Below are 15,056 nucleotides of genomic sequence, written 5' to 3'. Positions count from 1 at the left end.
TCAGCCCTCCCTCCACCTGTGGGTGGCCCCATCAGCCCCTCCCCAATAAAGTTCCATTGGGTTCATTTTTATTTCGTTTTTATTGAAGTTTCGTTTTTTCTTTTCTCCTCTTGTCCTCTTTTTCTTTCCCCCAAAGTGACTGCCCCGGCCCCTCCCCCACCATAAATAATACAAAATGGGGGAGGGCAGGCCCTGCCCCTCCCCCAACAAGAGGAGCTGTAGGAGGGGGAGGGCCCTCCTGGGGTCCCACCCCCGTTTCGGGGGTCCGGGGTCTCCAGCCCCCTCAGGGTGGGGAGGGTCAGTTCCCAGGGGGTGGAACTGGAGCTGCTGGGACTGAACTGGGGAGGGAGAGAGGGGAGGGGTCAGAGCCACGAGTGCCCCCGAGCCCCCTCAGGAGCTCCCCAGTGCCCCTCCCCTCACCTGGGGGTGCCCGATGTATCCGTAGGGGAGGGGCTCGAGGCCGGCAGGGCCCCACCCCCACCCCACTCTGGGGGCCCCTGGGGGTCCCTGTGGGGAGGGGGTGGAGCAGCATCACCTGGGGGATGGGCGGCGCCGGGGTGGGGGCGGGACCCCGTCTGCACGTGGGCCTGGGGGAGGGGCAGGGTCAGTGACCTCAGGGTGACCCTGGGAGGGTCCTGTCGGCCCCTCCCCCCAATTTGGTTCCCTTCCCAAATCCACAGCCCCTCCCCACCCCTCGGAACCCCCTTGCTCCTCTGCCCCTCCCCACCCCCTGTTCTCCCCCCATTTCCTCCCCTGCCCCTCCCCCCACCTTCCCCATTTCCCACCCTCCCCACCCTTTCCAACCCCATCCCCTCCCCCTCAGCCCCTCCCCCACCACAAGCACCCCACAGTCTCCACTCCCGCTGCCCCTCCCCAACTTTTAACCCCTCCTCCTCCGCCACCCCTCCCCATTCCCTGGCCCCTCGGCCCCTCCCTCACGGCCCCTCCCCACCTGTGAGACGCCGTATCCGTGGTGCTGGGGTGGGGTGGGAGTGCAGAGCGAACACGGCCGCGGGGAGGGAGGCGGCGCCGGGCGGGGGGCTGGGAGGCTGGGGGAGGGGCGGCCCGAAGCCGCCCTGGGGAGGGGCGCCGGGGAGCGCCCTGGGGAGAGGGCGGCGGCGGCGGCGGGGGAGGGGGAGGGCGGGCGCGGCGGGGAGGGGCGAGGAGGGGCCGGCGCCCCAGGAAGAGCCCGGGCTGGGGGGAGGGGCGGGAGGAGCCCCTGGTGCTGCAACAGAGAACGGGAGAGGAGGGGTCAGGGCAGGGGAGGGCCGGCCCGCCCTCCCCGCACCCCCCAGCGTTACCTGGGCCGGGGACGCCGTCGAGGGGTTGGAGCCCGTCGGGGTCGGGGGGCAGCAGGGGGAAGGGCTGGTGCACGGCGGCTGTGGGGAGGGGCGGCGTCAGCGGGGGCAGGGGAGGGAGAGAGCCCCCAAATGGGGAGACCCCCTGAACTGGGAGACCCCCGGATGGGGAGACCCCCTGAACTGGGAGCCCCCTGTGAGGGGAATGCCCCAAAATTGGGGGTGGGGAGGGGCGCTCTCACCGTAGAGCGTCTGCGGCGGGGAGGGGCCTGGTCCGGCGGGGGAGGGGCGAAGGGGAGGGGCGGCCGAGCCCACCAGGGTGGGGAGGGTGGCTGCCCGAGGGCAGCAGGCGGGGCTCCCGGGAGCATCGGGAGCGAACACGGGCTGGGGGAGGGGCGGGGGGAGGGGCGGGGTCAGCACCGACCCTCCCCCATGGGGTCAGCATTGACCCTCCCCCCATGGGGTCAGCACTGACCCTCTCCCATGGGGTCAGCATTGACCCTCCTCCCCCATGGGGTCAGCACTGACCCCTCCCCTCATGGGGTCAGCAATCCCTCCCCATGGGGCTTCGCCCCTCCCCTTCTCTCAGCTCCCCTCCCCCTCAGAAGGCACAACCACCACTGCCCCTCCCCCCACCGTGTCCCCCCACCCCCACATCGAGCACCCTCCCCACCAAGCCCCTCCCCACTAAGCCCCTCCCAAATTAAGCCCCTCCCCAATTAAGCTCCTCCCAAATAAGGCCCTCCCCATCCCCTTCTCCAGCCCCTCCCCACCCCTACTCTTCCCTGAGCCCTCCCAATCCATTCAGCCTCTCCCCACCCCACACCCCTCCCCACCCCATTCCACCCCCATCCCTCCCCGGGTACCTGGGAGGCGTAGTGGGGAGGGGCGGCACGAGGGGGCGGGGCTGCCCCCGAACTGGGAGGGGCCGTAGGAGATGTAGGAGGAGTAGGGGGGAGGGGCGGCCACGAGCAGGGGAGGGGCCGAGCTGGGGGTGCTGGTCCGTCCGGGGGAGGGGCGAGCCTGGAGAGAGAGAGGGAGGGGAGGGGAGGGGGAGGGGTGAGAAAGGAGACTCCAAACCCCCCAAAGAGTGGGGGAAGGGGCAGAAAGATTTGAGAGGTGGGGAGGGGCAGTGGATTCTGGGGTGGGGAGGGGCAGCAAGTCTGGGGTGGGGGGAGGGGTAGCGGGTCCTGGGGGTGGGGAGGGGCTGTGGGTTTGTGAGGTGGGGGAGGGGCAGCGGGTTTGGGGGTGGGGAGGGGCAGCGGAGCCTGTGGGTGGGGGAGGGGCAGCGGGTCCTGGGGGTGGGGGAGGGGCAGTGGGTCCTGTGGGTGGGGGGAGGGTTCTCGAATCCTGTGGGGTGGGGAGGGGTCACCACCGACCTTTGGCCTCGGAACTTTCCGGAAGCAGAGCCGGAAACGGGAAACGGGAAGAGCTGCGGGGCCTGCGGGGAGGGGAGGGAGGGGGAGGGGCCACGCTCAGTTTGGCCCTGCCCCTCCTCCCCCTTATATTTCTTTGGGTGGGGAGGGGCGAGGGTGGGGAGGGGGGCGTGTCCTACCTGGACGGGGGCGGGGCCCACGTGGAGTTGGGGATGTAGGAGATGTAAGGGGGAGGGGCCGGGGGAGGGGCTGGGGAGGGGCCGGTACAGCCCTGCCCCTCCCCCGCCCCTCCCCTGCCGGCAGCACCCCAGCGTGGGGAGGGGCGGGGAGGGGAGGGGGCACCGGAGGGGCCTTGGCCTGGGGAGGGGAGGGGAAGAGAGGTCAAAATGGGGGTGGGAACCCTCAGACCACGCCCCCCTTTAGTCCTCCCCTTTTAAGCCCCTCCCCTCCTTAAGCCCTCCCCCTTTTTAAGACCCTCCTCTTCTTAAGCCCCTCCCCTTTGTAAGCTCCTCCCCTCCATAAGCCCCTCCCCTTTTTAAGCCCCTCCCCTCCTTGTTAAGCCTCTCCCTTTTTAAGCCCCTCCCCTTTTTAAGCCTCTCCCCCTTTTTAAGCCTCCTCCTTCTTTTTAAGGCCCTCCCTCCTTAAGCCCCTCCCTTTTAAGCCCCTTGCCCCTTTTTAAGCCCCTCCCCCTTTTTAAGCCCCTCCTCTTATTAAGCCCCTCCCCCTTTTTAAGCCCCCTCCTCCTTTTTTAAGCCCCCTCCCTTTTTAAGCCCCCCTTTTAAGCCCCTCCTCCCTCGTTAAGCCCCTCCCCCTCATTCTAGCCCCTCCCCTCACCAGGGGCCGCTGGGGGCTGAACTCTTGGCGTGGGGGTTGAGGGTCGAGCGCTTCACCTGCCTGGGGGGGGGGCAGGCACGGGGTGGGGAGGGGCAGGGCCACGCCCTTCCCCTCCCCCAAAGATTGGCTTTAAAAAATCTTCCCCACTCCAAAAAACCACCAGGGATTGGCCCCTCCCCACAACACAAATTGGTCCCTCCCCACCCCCCAAATTGGCCCCTCCCCACCCTCCAAACCAGCCCCTCCCCACCACAAATTGGCCCCTCCCCACTCTCAAAACAGCCCTCCCCACCCCCAAATTGGTCCCTCCCCACCTCAAATTGGCCCCTCCCCACCCCAAATTGGCCCCTCCCCACCCTGGCCCTCTCCCACTCACTCAGACACGGGCCCTCGTCCTTCCCCTCCCCACTCCGGGGCTCCCCGGGGTCTCGGCCTCCCTCCCGGCCCCTCCCCTTTGTCACGCTGGGGAGGGGCCGTGTGGGAGGGGCAGGGGCGGCTCCGGGGAGCAGCGGGGGACCTGGGGAGGGGGAGGAGGGCCAGAGACCCCAAACCACCCAGAATTCACCCAAAATCCACCCCAACCCCCCAGCTGAGCCCCTGCCCCTCCCCACCCCAAAACCCTTCAGAAAGGACCCACAATTGGCCCCTCCCCACCCCAGCGACCCCTCAAGGGACCCCACCCCACCCAAGGCTGCCCTCCCCACCCGGACCCACAGAGCCCACCAGCCACTTCAGAGCCCCTCCCCACCCTCTCCTGTCCCCTCCCCATCCCCACCCCTCCTCCCACATTTTCCAGGCCCCTCCCCATTCCTGCCCCCTCCCCACTCCTGCCCCCTCCCCACCTTTCCGGCCCCTCCCTGTTCCGGTTCCTCGGGGGCTCCACCGGGACGCTCCTGGGGGAGGGGCAGAGACAGATCCTGAGATGGGGAGGGCTGCCTCCCCCTCCTCCTTCTTTCCTGCCCCTCCCCTCCCCTCACCTTTCCTGGGGTCTCCTGATGCCTCCGGGGGTCCGTGGGGGTGGGGAGGGGCAGGGCGGCTCCTCGGGCGGGGGAGGGCGGCAGCTTTGGGGGCGAGGGGGGCAGGGGAGGGCGGCCTCTCCCCACACCCGGGGGTCCGAGGCCTTGGGGAGGGGACGAGGCGGGAACAGGCGGGACCCTGGGAGGAGGGGGGGGTCAGAGGGGTCAGAGACCCCTCCCCACCCCTCCCCCTCTCCTGCAGGCCCCCTCCCCTCCCTTCTTCTCACCTGGGGTCGGAGCCCCTCCCTCCAGAGCTGCCCCTCCCCTCCCAGGGGCCGCTGGGCCTCGGGGACATCCGGGGGCCTGGGGGTGGGAGGAGGCTCGTGAAGGGACCCTTCCCCATTACAGAGCCCCTCCCCCATCATAAGCCCCTCCCCACCCACAAAACGCATTTTCCTGCCCCTCCCCACCATTCCAGGCCCCTCCCCCATTTCCAGCCCCTCCCCTTATTCCAAGCCCCTCCCCAATTCTTGCCCCTCCCCACCATTTCCAGCCCCTCCTCCCAATTTCCAGCCCCTCCCTTATTCCAAGCTCCTCCCCCATTTGCAGACCCTCCCCACCATTTTGCCCCTCCCCACCATTCCCAGCCCCTCCCCCATTCCCAGCCCCTCCCCCCAAATTTGCCCCTCCCACCATTCCCAGCCCCTCCCCCATTCCCAGCCCCTCCCCATTCCCAGCCCCTCCCCCTCCAATTTTTACCTCCGTTCAGCCCCCTGGCTCGGGGTGGGAGAGGCGGGGCCCCTGGGTGGGGGCAGGGCCAGGAGGCCCCCCAGGCCTGGCCTCCTCCCGCCCCTCCCCACCCCGGGGGCGGGGCCGCAGCGAACTGGCTCCAGACCCCTCCCCTCTGTGGGGAGGGGCTGCTCTCCTGGGGAGGGGAGAGGAGTCAGGGGAGGGGAGGGAGGAGGAGGGGCAATTTGGGGGATTTTGGGTGGGGTGGGGGGAGTTTTGGGAAGAGTTTTTGGTGCTGATTTTGGGGTGATTTCAGGGGGGTTCAGGGGGGGTTTTGGGGGTGATTTTGGGGCATTTTTGGGGGTGTTTTGGGGGGGGTTCAGGTGGTAATTTTGGGGTATTTTTTGGGGTGGTTTTGGGGTGGTTTGGGGTATTTTTGGGTGTGATTCAAAGCCATTTTCAGGAGTGATTTTCTGGGTGATTTGGGTGTATTTTGGGGGTGTTTTTGGGGTGATTTGGGGTCACTTTGAGAGAAGTTTTTAAGGACAATTCCCAGTTATTTTGGGCTATTTTTGAGAGCATTTTTGGGGCAATTTGGGGGTATTTTGGGGCATTTGGATCATTCCTGGATATTTTTGAGGGGGGGGGTCTCACCTGTGGGCGGAGCCTGTGGATGGGGGCGTGTCCCTGCCCGAGGGAGCTGCTGCGGGGGGCGTGGCCGGCGCGGGGGGCGTGGCCTGGCGGGGACCACGCCCCCCTCCTCCTCCCCCTCCCCACCCTCCTCCTCCTCCTCCAGGGCCGCCCGGAGCCGGTGGGAGGGGCAGGTCTCGATTTCCCGCGCCAGGGCTGCCGCCCGGGCCAGGCGGGCACGCCACGAAACCGAGTCCTCACGGGCCAGGGGAACCCTGGAACGGCCAAAAACAGCCTAAAATACCCCTGAAACACCCCAAAACATGCTAAAATACCCTAAAATAACCCTAAAATAACCCTAAACCCGCCCGGGCCAGGCGGGCCCGCCACGAAACCGAGTCCTCCCGGGCCAGGGGAACCCTGGAAAGGCCAAAAACAGCCCTAAAACACCCCAAAACACCCTAAAATACTCCTGAAACACCCCAAAATACCCCTAAAACACCCCTAAAACACCCCAAAATAACCCTAAACCCGCCCGGGCCAGCCGAGCCCGCCACGAAACCGAGTCCTCCCGGGCCAGGGGAACCCTGGAAAGGCCAAAAACAGCCCTAAAACACCCCTAAAACAACCCTAAACACCCCAAAATACCCCTAAAACACCTTAAAATACCCCTAAAACACCCCAAAATACCCCTAAAACACCCCAAAATACCCCAAAATAACCCTAACCCCGCCCGGGCCAGCCGGGCCCGCCACGAAACGGAGTCCTCCCGGGCCAGGGGAACCCTGAAACGGCCAAAAACACCCTAAAATACCTCTGAAACACCCTAAAATACCCCTGAAATACCCCAAAATACCCCTAAAACACCCTGAAACACCCCAAAACACCCCAAAATACCCCCAAAATGACCCTATACCCGCCAGAGACAGCCGAGCCCACCACGAAACCGAGTCCTCACGGGCCAGGGGAACCCTGGAACGGCCAAAAACAGCCCTAAAACACCCCAAAACACCCCAAAATACCCCTAAAACACCCCAAAACACCCCAAAATACCCCAAAATACCCCTAAAACACCCTAAAATACCCCTAAAACACCCCAAAATACCCCCAAAATAACCCTAAACCCGCCCGGGCCAGCCGGGCCCGCCACGAAACGGAGTCCTCACGGGCCAGGGGAACCCTGAAACGGCCAAAAACAGCCCTAAAACACCCTGAAACACCCTAAAACACCCCTAAAACACCCCAAAATACCCCTAAAACAACCCAAAACACTCCAAAATACTCTAAAATACTCCTAAAACATCACAAAATACCCCCAAAATAACCCTAAACCCGCCCGGGCCAGCCGAGCCCGCCACGAAACCGAGTCCTCACGGGCCAGGGGAACCCTGGAACGGCCAAAAACAGCCTAAAATACCCCAAAATACCCCTAAAATGCTCCAAAACACCCCCAAAATACCCCCAAAACACGCTAAAACACCCCAAAATACCCTAAAATACCCTTGAAACACCCCAAAATACCCCTGAAATACCCGAAAATACTCTAAAACCCCCTAAAATACCCCCAAAACACCCCAAAATAGCCCCTAAACCCCCTCCCAAATCCCCTTCCAGGCCCCCAAAAACCCCCCAATTTTCCCCCAAATCCCCTCCTAGGCCCCCAAAACCCTCCAAATCTGCCCCCAAAATCCCCCAAATCCCTCCCAGCCCCCAAACCCCCGCAGACCCCCAAACCCCCTCCTAGGCCCCCAATTTTCCCCAAACCCCCTCCCAGCCTCCCAAAAATCCCCCAAATTTCCCCCAAACCCCTCCAAATCCTCCCAAACCCCCAGACCCCAAAATCTCCCAAATGCCCTTCCACCTCCCCCAAAACCCCTCCCACCCCCAAATCCCCCAGCCGCCCGTGCCCACGTGTAGGCGGCCAGGCTGGCGTCGTAGGTGGTCTTGACCCCGTAATTCTCCTCGTTGAAGCGAAACATCTCGTTGGGGTCCCACCCGTTGGACTTGGGGGGGAAACAGAGATTTAGGGGGGAAATTTGGGGTCCCCAGAGCCCCCCAGGGGAGTTTGGGATCTGTCCTTGTCCCCTCCCTCATTATTGGGGTCCCACCCGTTGGACTTGGGGGGGAAAAGACAAATTTAGGGGTGGATTTTGGGGTCTCTGGGAGCTCCCCAGGGGGGTTTGGGGTCTGTCCCTGCCCAGGGGGGTTGGATTTGGGGGTCTCTGAGAGCCCCCCAGGGGAGTTTTTGGGGTCTGTCCCTGCCCCCCCCCTCATTATTGGGGTCCCACTCATTGGGCTGGGAGGGAACGTTTTAGTGCTGATTTTGGGGAATTTCAGGGGGTTTTGAGAGGGTTTTGGGGGTTTTGGGGGGGATTTGGGATATTTTTGGGGTATTTCTGGGAGGCGTTTCGGGGGAGAACTTGGGTGTTGTTTTTGGGGTGTTTTTGGGGTATTTTTTGGGGTGGTTCCAGGCCATTTTCAGGAGTGACTTTCTGGGTGATTTGGGCGTCCCTTAGAAATGTTTTTGGGGTTATTTTTCAAGGTATTTTTGGGGTATTTTTAGGGTGTTTTTGGGGTGATCAGAGGCCATTTTCAGGAGTGACTTTCTGGGTGATTCAGGCGTGCCTTGGGGGTGGTTTTGGGGCATTTTTTGGTTATTTGGGTGTTTTTGGGGGCGATTCGGGAAAAGGGGAGGAAAGATTGGGGATTTTGGGGTCCCCAGGGGGGTTTTTGGGGTCTGTCCCTCCCAGGGGGTGGATTTTGGGGTCTCTGTGAGCCCCCGTTGGACTGGGGGGTTGGGGAGGAAGAACAAATTTAGGGGGTGGATTTTGGGGTCCCCAGGGGTTTTGCGGGTCTGTTCCTGCCCAGGGGAGTGGATTTTGGGGTCCCTGTGAGCCCCTGTTGGACTGGGTGGGGGTTGGGAGGAAAGGACAAATTTAGGGGGTGGATTTTGGGGTCCCCAGGGGGTTTTGGGGTCCGTCCCTGCCCAAAGGGGTGGATTTTGGGGTCCCCAGGGGTTTGGGGTCTGTCCCTGCCCAGGGGGGTGGATTTTGGGGTCCCCAGGGGTTTTTGGGGTCTGTCCCTGCCAAAGGGAGTGGATTTTGGGGTCCCTGTGAGCCCCCGTTGGACTGGGGGGGGGGTTGGGAGGGAAGGACAAATTTAGGGGGTGGATTTTGGGGTCCCCAGGGGGGTTTTTGGGGTCTGTCCCTGCCCAAAGGGGGTGGATTTTGGGGTCCCCAGGGGGTTTTTGGGGTCCATCCCTGCTCCCCCCAGGTTACCAGGTCTGACTCCAGGTCGTAGTCGTCGCTGCCCTCCCCCCCCTCCCAGCGTTCCAGAACCTTCTCCCGGTGCTCCCCGTTGAGCCGCAGGGACCCCGCGATGGCCGAGTCCGTGAACTTGTCTGGGGGGGGAAAAAGGGGTCCCAAAACCCCCAAAAATTCATTCGGGACCCCCAAAACCCCCTGAACTCCCCAGAGCCACCAGGACCCCCAAAATCCCCACAGGCCGCAGGGGACCGCGATGGCCGAGTCCGTGAACTTGTCTGGGGAAAAATGGGGTCAGGGGTCCCAAAACCCCAAAAAAGCCCCAAAAACCCCAAAAATCATTTGGGACCCCCAAAACCCCTGAGCCATCAGGACCCCCAAATCCCCCTGAGCCGCAGGGACCGCGATGGCCGAGTCCTGAACTTGTCTGGGGGGCAAGAGCAGGGTCAGGGCCAAAACCCCAAAAACCACCCCAAAAAATCATTTGGGACCCCCCAAAACCACCCAGAGTAACCAGGACCCCCAAGCCCCCTGAGCCGCAGGGACCCCGCGATGGCCGAGTCCCTGAACTTGTCTGGGGGGGGCAGAAAGGGGGTCAGGGGGTCCCAAAAGCCCCCCAAAAAAGCCCCAAAACCCCCAAAATCGCATGGGAATGTCCCAGAGTAACCAAGAACCCCAATTCCCCAAGACCCCCAGGACCCCCAAAATCCCCACCTCGAGTGGCAAAGGCCATGTCCGCAGTTCCTGAACCTCAATAACACCACATCAGGGGTCCTGGAACACCCCAAACCCCCCAAATCCCCCAAATCCCTCTAAAGGATCCCAAGCCCCCTGAGGACCCCCAGGACCCCCCAAATCCCCCCCAAATCCCCACCTCGGGTGGCAAAGGCCATGTCCACGTTCCTGAACCTCAATAACACCACGTCAGGGGTCCTGAACACCCCAAATCCCCCAAATCCCCCCAAATCCCCAAACTCTAAAGGATCCCAAACCCCTCTAAATCCCATCCAGGACCCCCAAATCCCCCAAATCCCCCAAAGCCCCCACCTCGGGTGGCAAAGGCCATGTCCACGTTCCTGAACCTCAATAACACCACATCAGGGGTCCTGAACACCCCAAACCCCCAAATCCCCCAAATCCCCTCTAAAGGATCCCAACCCCCAGGACCCCCAAATCCCCAGGACCCCCAAAATCCCCACCTCGGGTGGCAAAGGCCATGTCCACGTTCCTGAACCTCAATAACACCACGTCAGGGTCCTGAACACCCCAAACCCCCAAATCCCCCAAATCCCCAGACCCCCAAATCCCCCAAATCCCCACCTCGGGTGGCAAGGCCATGTCCACGTTCCTGAACCTCAACAACACCACGTCAGGGTCCTGAACACCCCAAACCCCCAAATCCCCCCAAACCCCCAAATCCCCTCTAAAGGATCCCAGATCCCCCAAATCCCCCAAATCCCCACCTCGGGTGGCAAAGGCCATGTCCACGTTCCTGAACCTCCAATAACACCACATCAGGGGTCCTGAACACCCCAAACCCCCCAAATCCCCCAGGACCCCCAAAATCCCCACCTCGTGTGGCAAAGGCCATGTCCACGTTCCTGAACCTCAATAACACCACATCAGGGGTCCTGAACACCCCAAACCCCCCAAATCCCCCCCAAATCCCATCTAAGGATCCTCAAATCCCCTCAGGACCCCCCCAAATCCCCCCCAAATCCCCACCTCGGGTGGCAAAGGCCATGTCCACGTTCCTGAACCTCAATAACACCACGTCAGGGGTCCTGAACACCATCGTGTCCACGATCTCCTCCCGCCGTGGGGGGAGGGGCAGAGGCGAGGACCCCTCCCCGGCCCCCTCCCCACCTGGGACCCCTCCCCATCGCCAGGGGGCGGGGCTGGGCGGGGTGGGGAGGGGCGGCGATGGACGGCGTCGAGGGCCAGCTCGAACTGCGGGGAGGGGCACAGGTTGGGGGAGGGGCATTTGGGGGGTGGGGGTTTGGGGTGTTTGGGGGTTTGGGGGAGGGGGTTTGGGGGAGGGGATTTGGGGGGAGGGAGGGGTTTGGGGGGAGGAGGGGTTTGGGGGTGGGGGAGGGGTTTTGGGGGAATGGGGAGTTTTGGGGTGGAAATTTGGCGTTTGGGGATGAGAGATTTTGGGGTGATTTGGGGGGAGTGATTTTGGAGTGATTTGGAAGTGATTCAGGGGTGATTTTGGGGTGATTTCAGGGTGATTTGGAGATGATTTTGGGGTGATTTGGAGGTGATTTGAGGTGATTTTGGGAGATGATTTTGGGAGTGATTTTAGAGATCATTTGGGAGTTATTTTAGGAGTCATTTGGCATTGATTTTGAGGTTGATTTGGGGGTGATTTTAGGGTGATTTTTGGGGTAATTTTGATGGGGTTATTTTAGGAGTGATTTGGAGTGACTTTGGGAATGATTTTGAGGTCAGTTTTGGGGTGATTTTGGAGTGATTTTGGGGTGATTTGGGAGGATGGTTTTGGGGGTGATTTTAGGGGCGATTTTGGAGTGATTTGGAGGTTATTATTTTGAGGAGTGATTTGAGAATGATTTTGGGGTGACTTTGCGGTGATTTTGGGGGTGATCTTGGGGTGTGATTTGGGGACGATTTTGGGGGTAGTTTTAGGAGTAATTTCGGGGTGATTTTAGGAGGTGATTTTGGGGTGATTTTAGGAGTGATTTTGGGAGTCATCTTGAGAATAATTTTGAGGTGATTTTGGGGGTGATTTTAGGGTGATTTCAGCATGATTTGGGGGTGATTTTGGGGTGATTTTGGGGTGATTTCGGCATGATTTGGGGGGTGATTTTGGGGTAATTTAGGGGATAATTTTAGGGGTGATTTTGGGGTGAACTGAGGGGTTTTTGGGGGTCTCAGCTCCCACCTTGGCACTGAGGGTCCTGAAGATGCCCTCGAAGGTGCAGCCGCTGCGAACCCGAACCTCGGCCGTGGAGCCCTGGGGGACCCCCAGAGTGACCCCCGAGTGACCCCTGAGTGACCTCTGAGTGACCCCTGTGACCCCTGAGTGACCTCTGACCCCCCCTGGGACCCCCAAACCCGAACCTCGGCCGTGGAGCCCTGGGGGACCCCCAGAGTGACCCCAGAGTGACCTCTGAGCGACCCCTGAGTGACCTCTGACCCCCCAGACCCCCTGAGTGACCCCAGAGTGACCCCTGGGACCCCCTGAGTGACCCCAGAGTGACCCCTGAGTGACCTCTGACCCCCCAATGACCTTTGACCTCTCAGGGACCCCCCTGTGAGTTCTGACCCTGCTGTGACCCCCCAGTGACCCATGACCCCCATGACCCCCAGTGACCCCTGACCCCTCAGTGACCCCCCCTAGAGTGACCTGACCCCTGAGTGACTCCTGACCCCCATGACCCCCAAATCCCCCAGTGACCCCTAAACCCCTCAGTGACCCCCCAAATGCCCCTCAAATCCCCCAGGACCCCCCCAAATCCCCAAGGCCCCCCAAATCCCCCAATCCCCCAAGACCACCCCAAAAATCCCCCAAGACCCCCAAACTCCCCAGGCTCAATTCCCCCAAACTCCCCTCAGGACCCCAACTCCCCAAGACCCCCTCAGGACCCCCAAACCCCTCCCAGCACCCCCAAATCTGCCCAGGACCCCCAAAAATCCCCCCCTCACCACTCCCTCGGTCAGCACGTGCAGCATCCTGGAGTTGTTGTAAGCGCCCTCAAACACCTTTTTGGGGGGGCCCAGGAGGGTCAGAGGCTCTGACCCCTCCCCAGGGACTTTGGGGGATTTGGAGGGATTTTGAGGGATTTTCAGGAGAGGGCTTTGACGAGGTCTTGCGGGATTTGAGCGAGGGATTCCTCGGGGCTTTCAGAGCTTGGGACCTGGGGGAAATTTGGGAAGGGGGGATTAAAGGGGAGGGGTTAAAGGGGAGGAGGTTTCTAAATTTGGGGGAGTGGAGACCCCCAGAGCCCCCCAAAAAAATCAAACCCCAGAATGACCGAAGGGTCCCAAATCCCACCCCCAAACCCACCCAGGATCCCCCAAAAACCCAGCCAGGACCCTCCCAAATCCACCCCAGAACCACCCAAGACCCCCAAATTCATTCAAGACCCCCAAAACACACCCAGAACCACCCCCAAAACCACCCAGGACCTCCCAAAACCCACCCAGGACCCCTCAAAACCACCCCAGAACCCCCAAAACTCCACCTCAGGAACCCCCAAAACCCAGCCAAGACCCCCCAAATTCACCCAGAACCCGCCCCCAAACCATCCAGGACCCCCAAAACCCACCCAGGACCCCCAAACCCCCAAAAGCCACACAGAACCCCCAAGATGTCTAGACCCCAAAATCCACCAGGACCCCCAAAACCACCAAGACCCCCAAAAATCCACCCCAGAATCCCCCAAAATCCACCCCAGGACCTCCCAAACCCACCCAGGACCCCCAAAATCCAACCCCCAGGACCCCCAAAATCCACCCCAGAATCCCCCAAAATCCACCCAGAAACCCCCAAAATCCCCCAAACCCACGGAACCCCAGGACCCCCTCAAAACCCACACCAGGACCCCCAAAATCCACCCCAAGACCCCCAAAACCCACCCAAGACCCCCAAATCCAACCAGGACCCCCAAAAACCCACCCAGAAACCCCCAAAACCCCGCCAAAATCCACCCAGAACCCCCTCAAAACCCATCAGAAACCCCCAAAAAATCCACCCAGAACCCCCAAAACCCACCCCAGGACCCCCCCAAATCACCCCAAGACCCCCAAACGAGCCCCAATTCCCTTCCCCCAAAAGAACCTCCAGCGACCCCTCCAACCCCAGGCCCCCAAAACCGCCCCCTCCCCCTCACCTGGCTCCGCCGCCCCTCCCCACGCCCTCCCCTCGGCTGCCCTCCCCCACCAGGAGAGCCATGAGGGAGAGAAGGAGCGGCAGGCCGGGAGCGGCTTCAGCATCCGCGGGGGGAAGAGCATTTCAGGAGCCTCTTTTGGGGCGATTTCGGGGCTTTTTGGGGGCGATTTCAGGGCCTTTTGGGGCTCCCGAGGCCGCTCCGGGGCCCTGAGGGGAGAGGAGAGAGGCAGGGCGCGGAGGGATCCACGCGTGGATCCTTCCGCCGACTGCCTCGATTTTCCCCCTCCCAACTTCCAACCCTTTTTCTTTTTTCCTCTCTGGAAAACCGCGCCGCCTTTTCCGTGTTTTTTTTTTGTTTTTTTTATTTTTTATTTTGGTTTTTTTGGGTGTTTTTTTTTAAATCCCATTTCACCGAGAGAAAAAATAGTCCCTCCCCTCACGGCGGCGGAGGGATCCGCGCGCAAAGCGACCCGTGGCGGGTTCTGCGCATGCTCATTGTTCACGGAGGGGTCCTCCCGGCCGCCAGGGGGCGCCGCGCGGAGGGAGCGGAAGCGGAAGCGGCGCTCGCTCCTCCTCCCACCCCACTCCGGGCGGAAGCGGAAGCGGGGGCCGGGGCTGAGGAGGAGGAAGAGCAAAAAAAAGCCAAAAAAAGCAAAAAAAGCAAAAAAAAAGCGACAAAAGCAAAAAGGGGGGAGTCCCCGGAGGCTAGAGGAGATTTGGGGGTCCCCCAGAGAAGCGGCGGCAGCCGGAGGAAGAGCCGGGCAGGGGCGGGGCCGCCATGGTGAGTGAGGGGGCGCGCGGGGGAGTTTTGGGGGGGTCCCAGGGGGATTTGGGGGGTTTGAAGGGGTCTGGGGGGATTTTGGGGATCAGAGGGGTTTGGGGGTCCCGAGGGGAGTTTTGGGGGGGTTTGGGGTGTTGGGGGGGATCGAGGAGGGGTTGGGGGTCCTGGGGGGAATTTGGGGGTGTTTGAGGGGTCTGGGGGGGTTTTGGGGGGTCTGGGGTGGATTTTGGGGGTCCCAGGAGGTTTTGGGGTGTTAGGGGGAGTCGAGGGAGTTTTGGGGGGATTTGAGGGGGATTTTGGGGGGTCCCAGGGAGATTTGGGGGGGTTGAGGGGGTCT

The 15,056-nt window shown here is 61.9% G+C and overlaps 1 protein-coding gene across 1 annotated transcript; it reads right to left on the bottom strand.

Moving 5' to 3' along the window:
* Positions 1 to 5,460: 5,460 nt before the first annotated feature.
* On the bottom strand, positions 5,461 to 14,553 carry LOC126650126 (ataxin-2-like protein; the record flags this gene model as incomplete). The annotated part of the gene is made up of 8 exons (XM_050334595.1): positions 5,461 to 6,098; positions 7,735 to 7,826; positions 9,102 to 9,223; positions 10,812 to 10,931; positions 11,006 to 11,036; positions 11,989 to 12,060; positions 12,753 to 12,859; positions 14,351 to 14,553. Coding segments are annotated over 8 exons (1,033 nt in total), but the record flags the coding sequence as incomplete, so codon positions are not given.
* Between the last annotated feature and the right edge of the window lie 503 nt (positions 14,554 to 15,056).

This window comes from Myiozetetes cayanensis, unplaced genomic scaffold (genome assembly GCF_022539395.1).
Source record: "Myiozetetes cayanensis isolate MyiCay16 unplaced genomic scaffold, myiCay2020 scf554, whole genome shotgun sequence".
Taxonomy (NCBI): domain Eukaryota; kingdom Metazoa; phylum Chordata; class Aves; order Passeriformes; family Tyrannidae; genus Myiozetetes; species Myiozetetes cayanensis.
The sequence above is the reverse complement of the archived record's forward strand: the minus strand, read 5'-3'. Positions and strand labels throughout refer to the sequence as shown.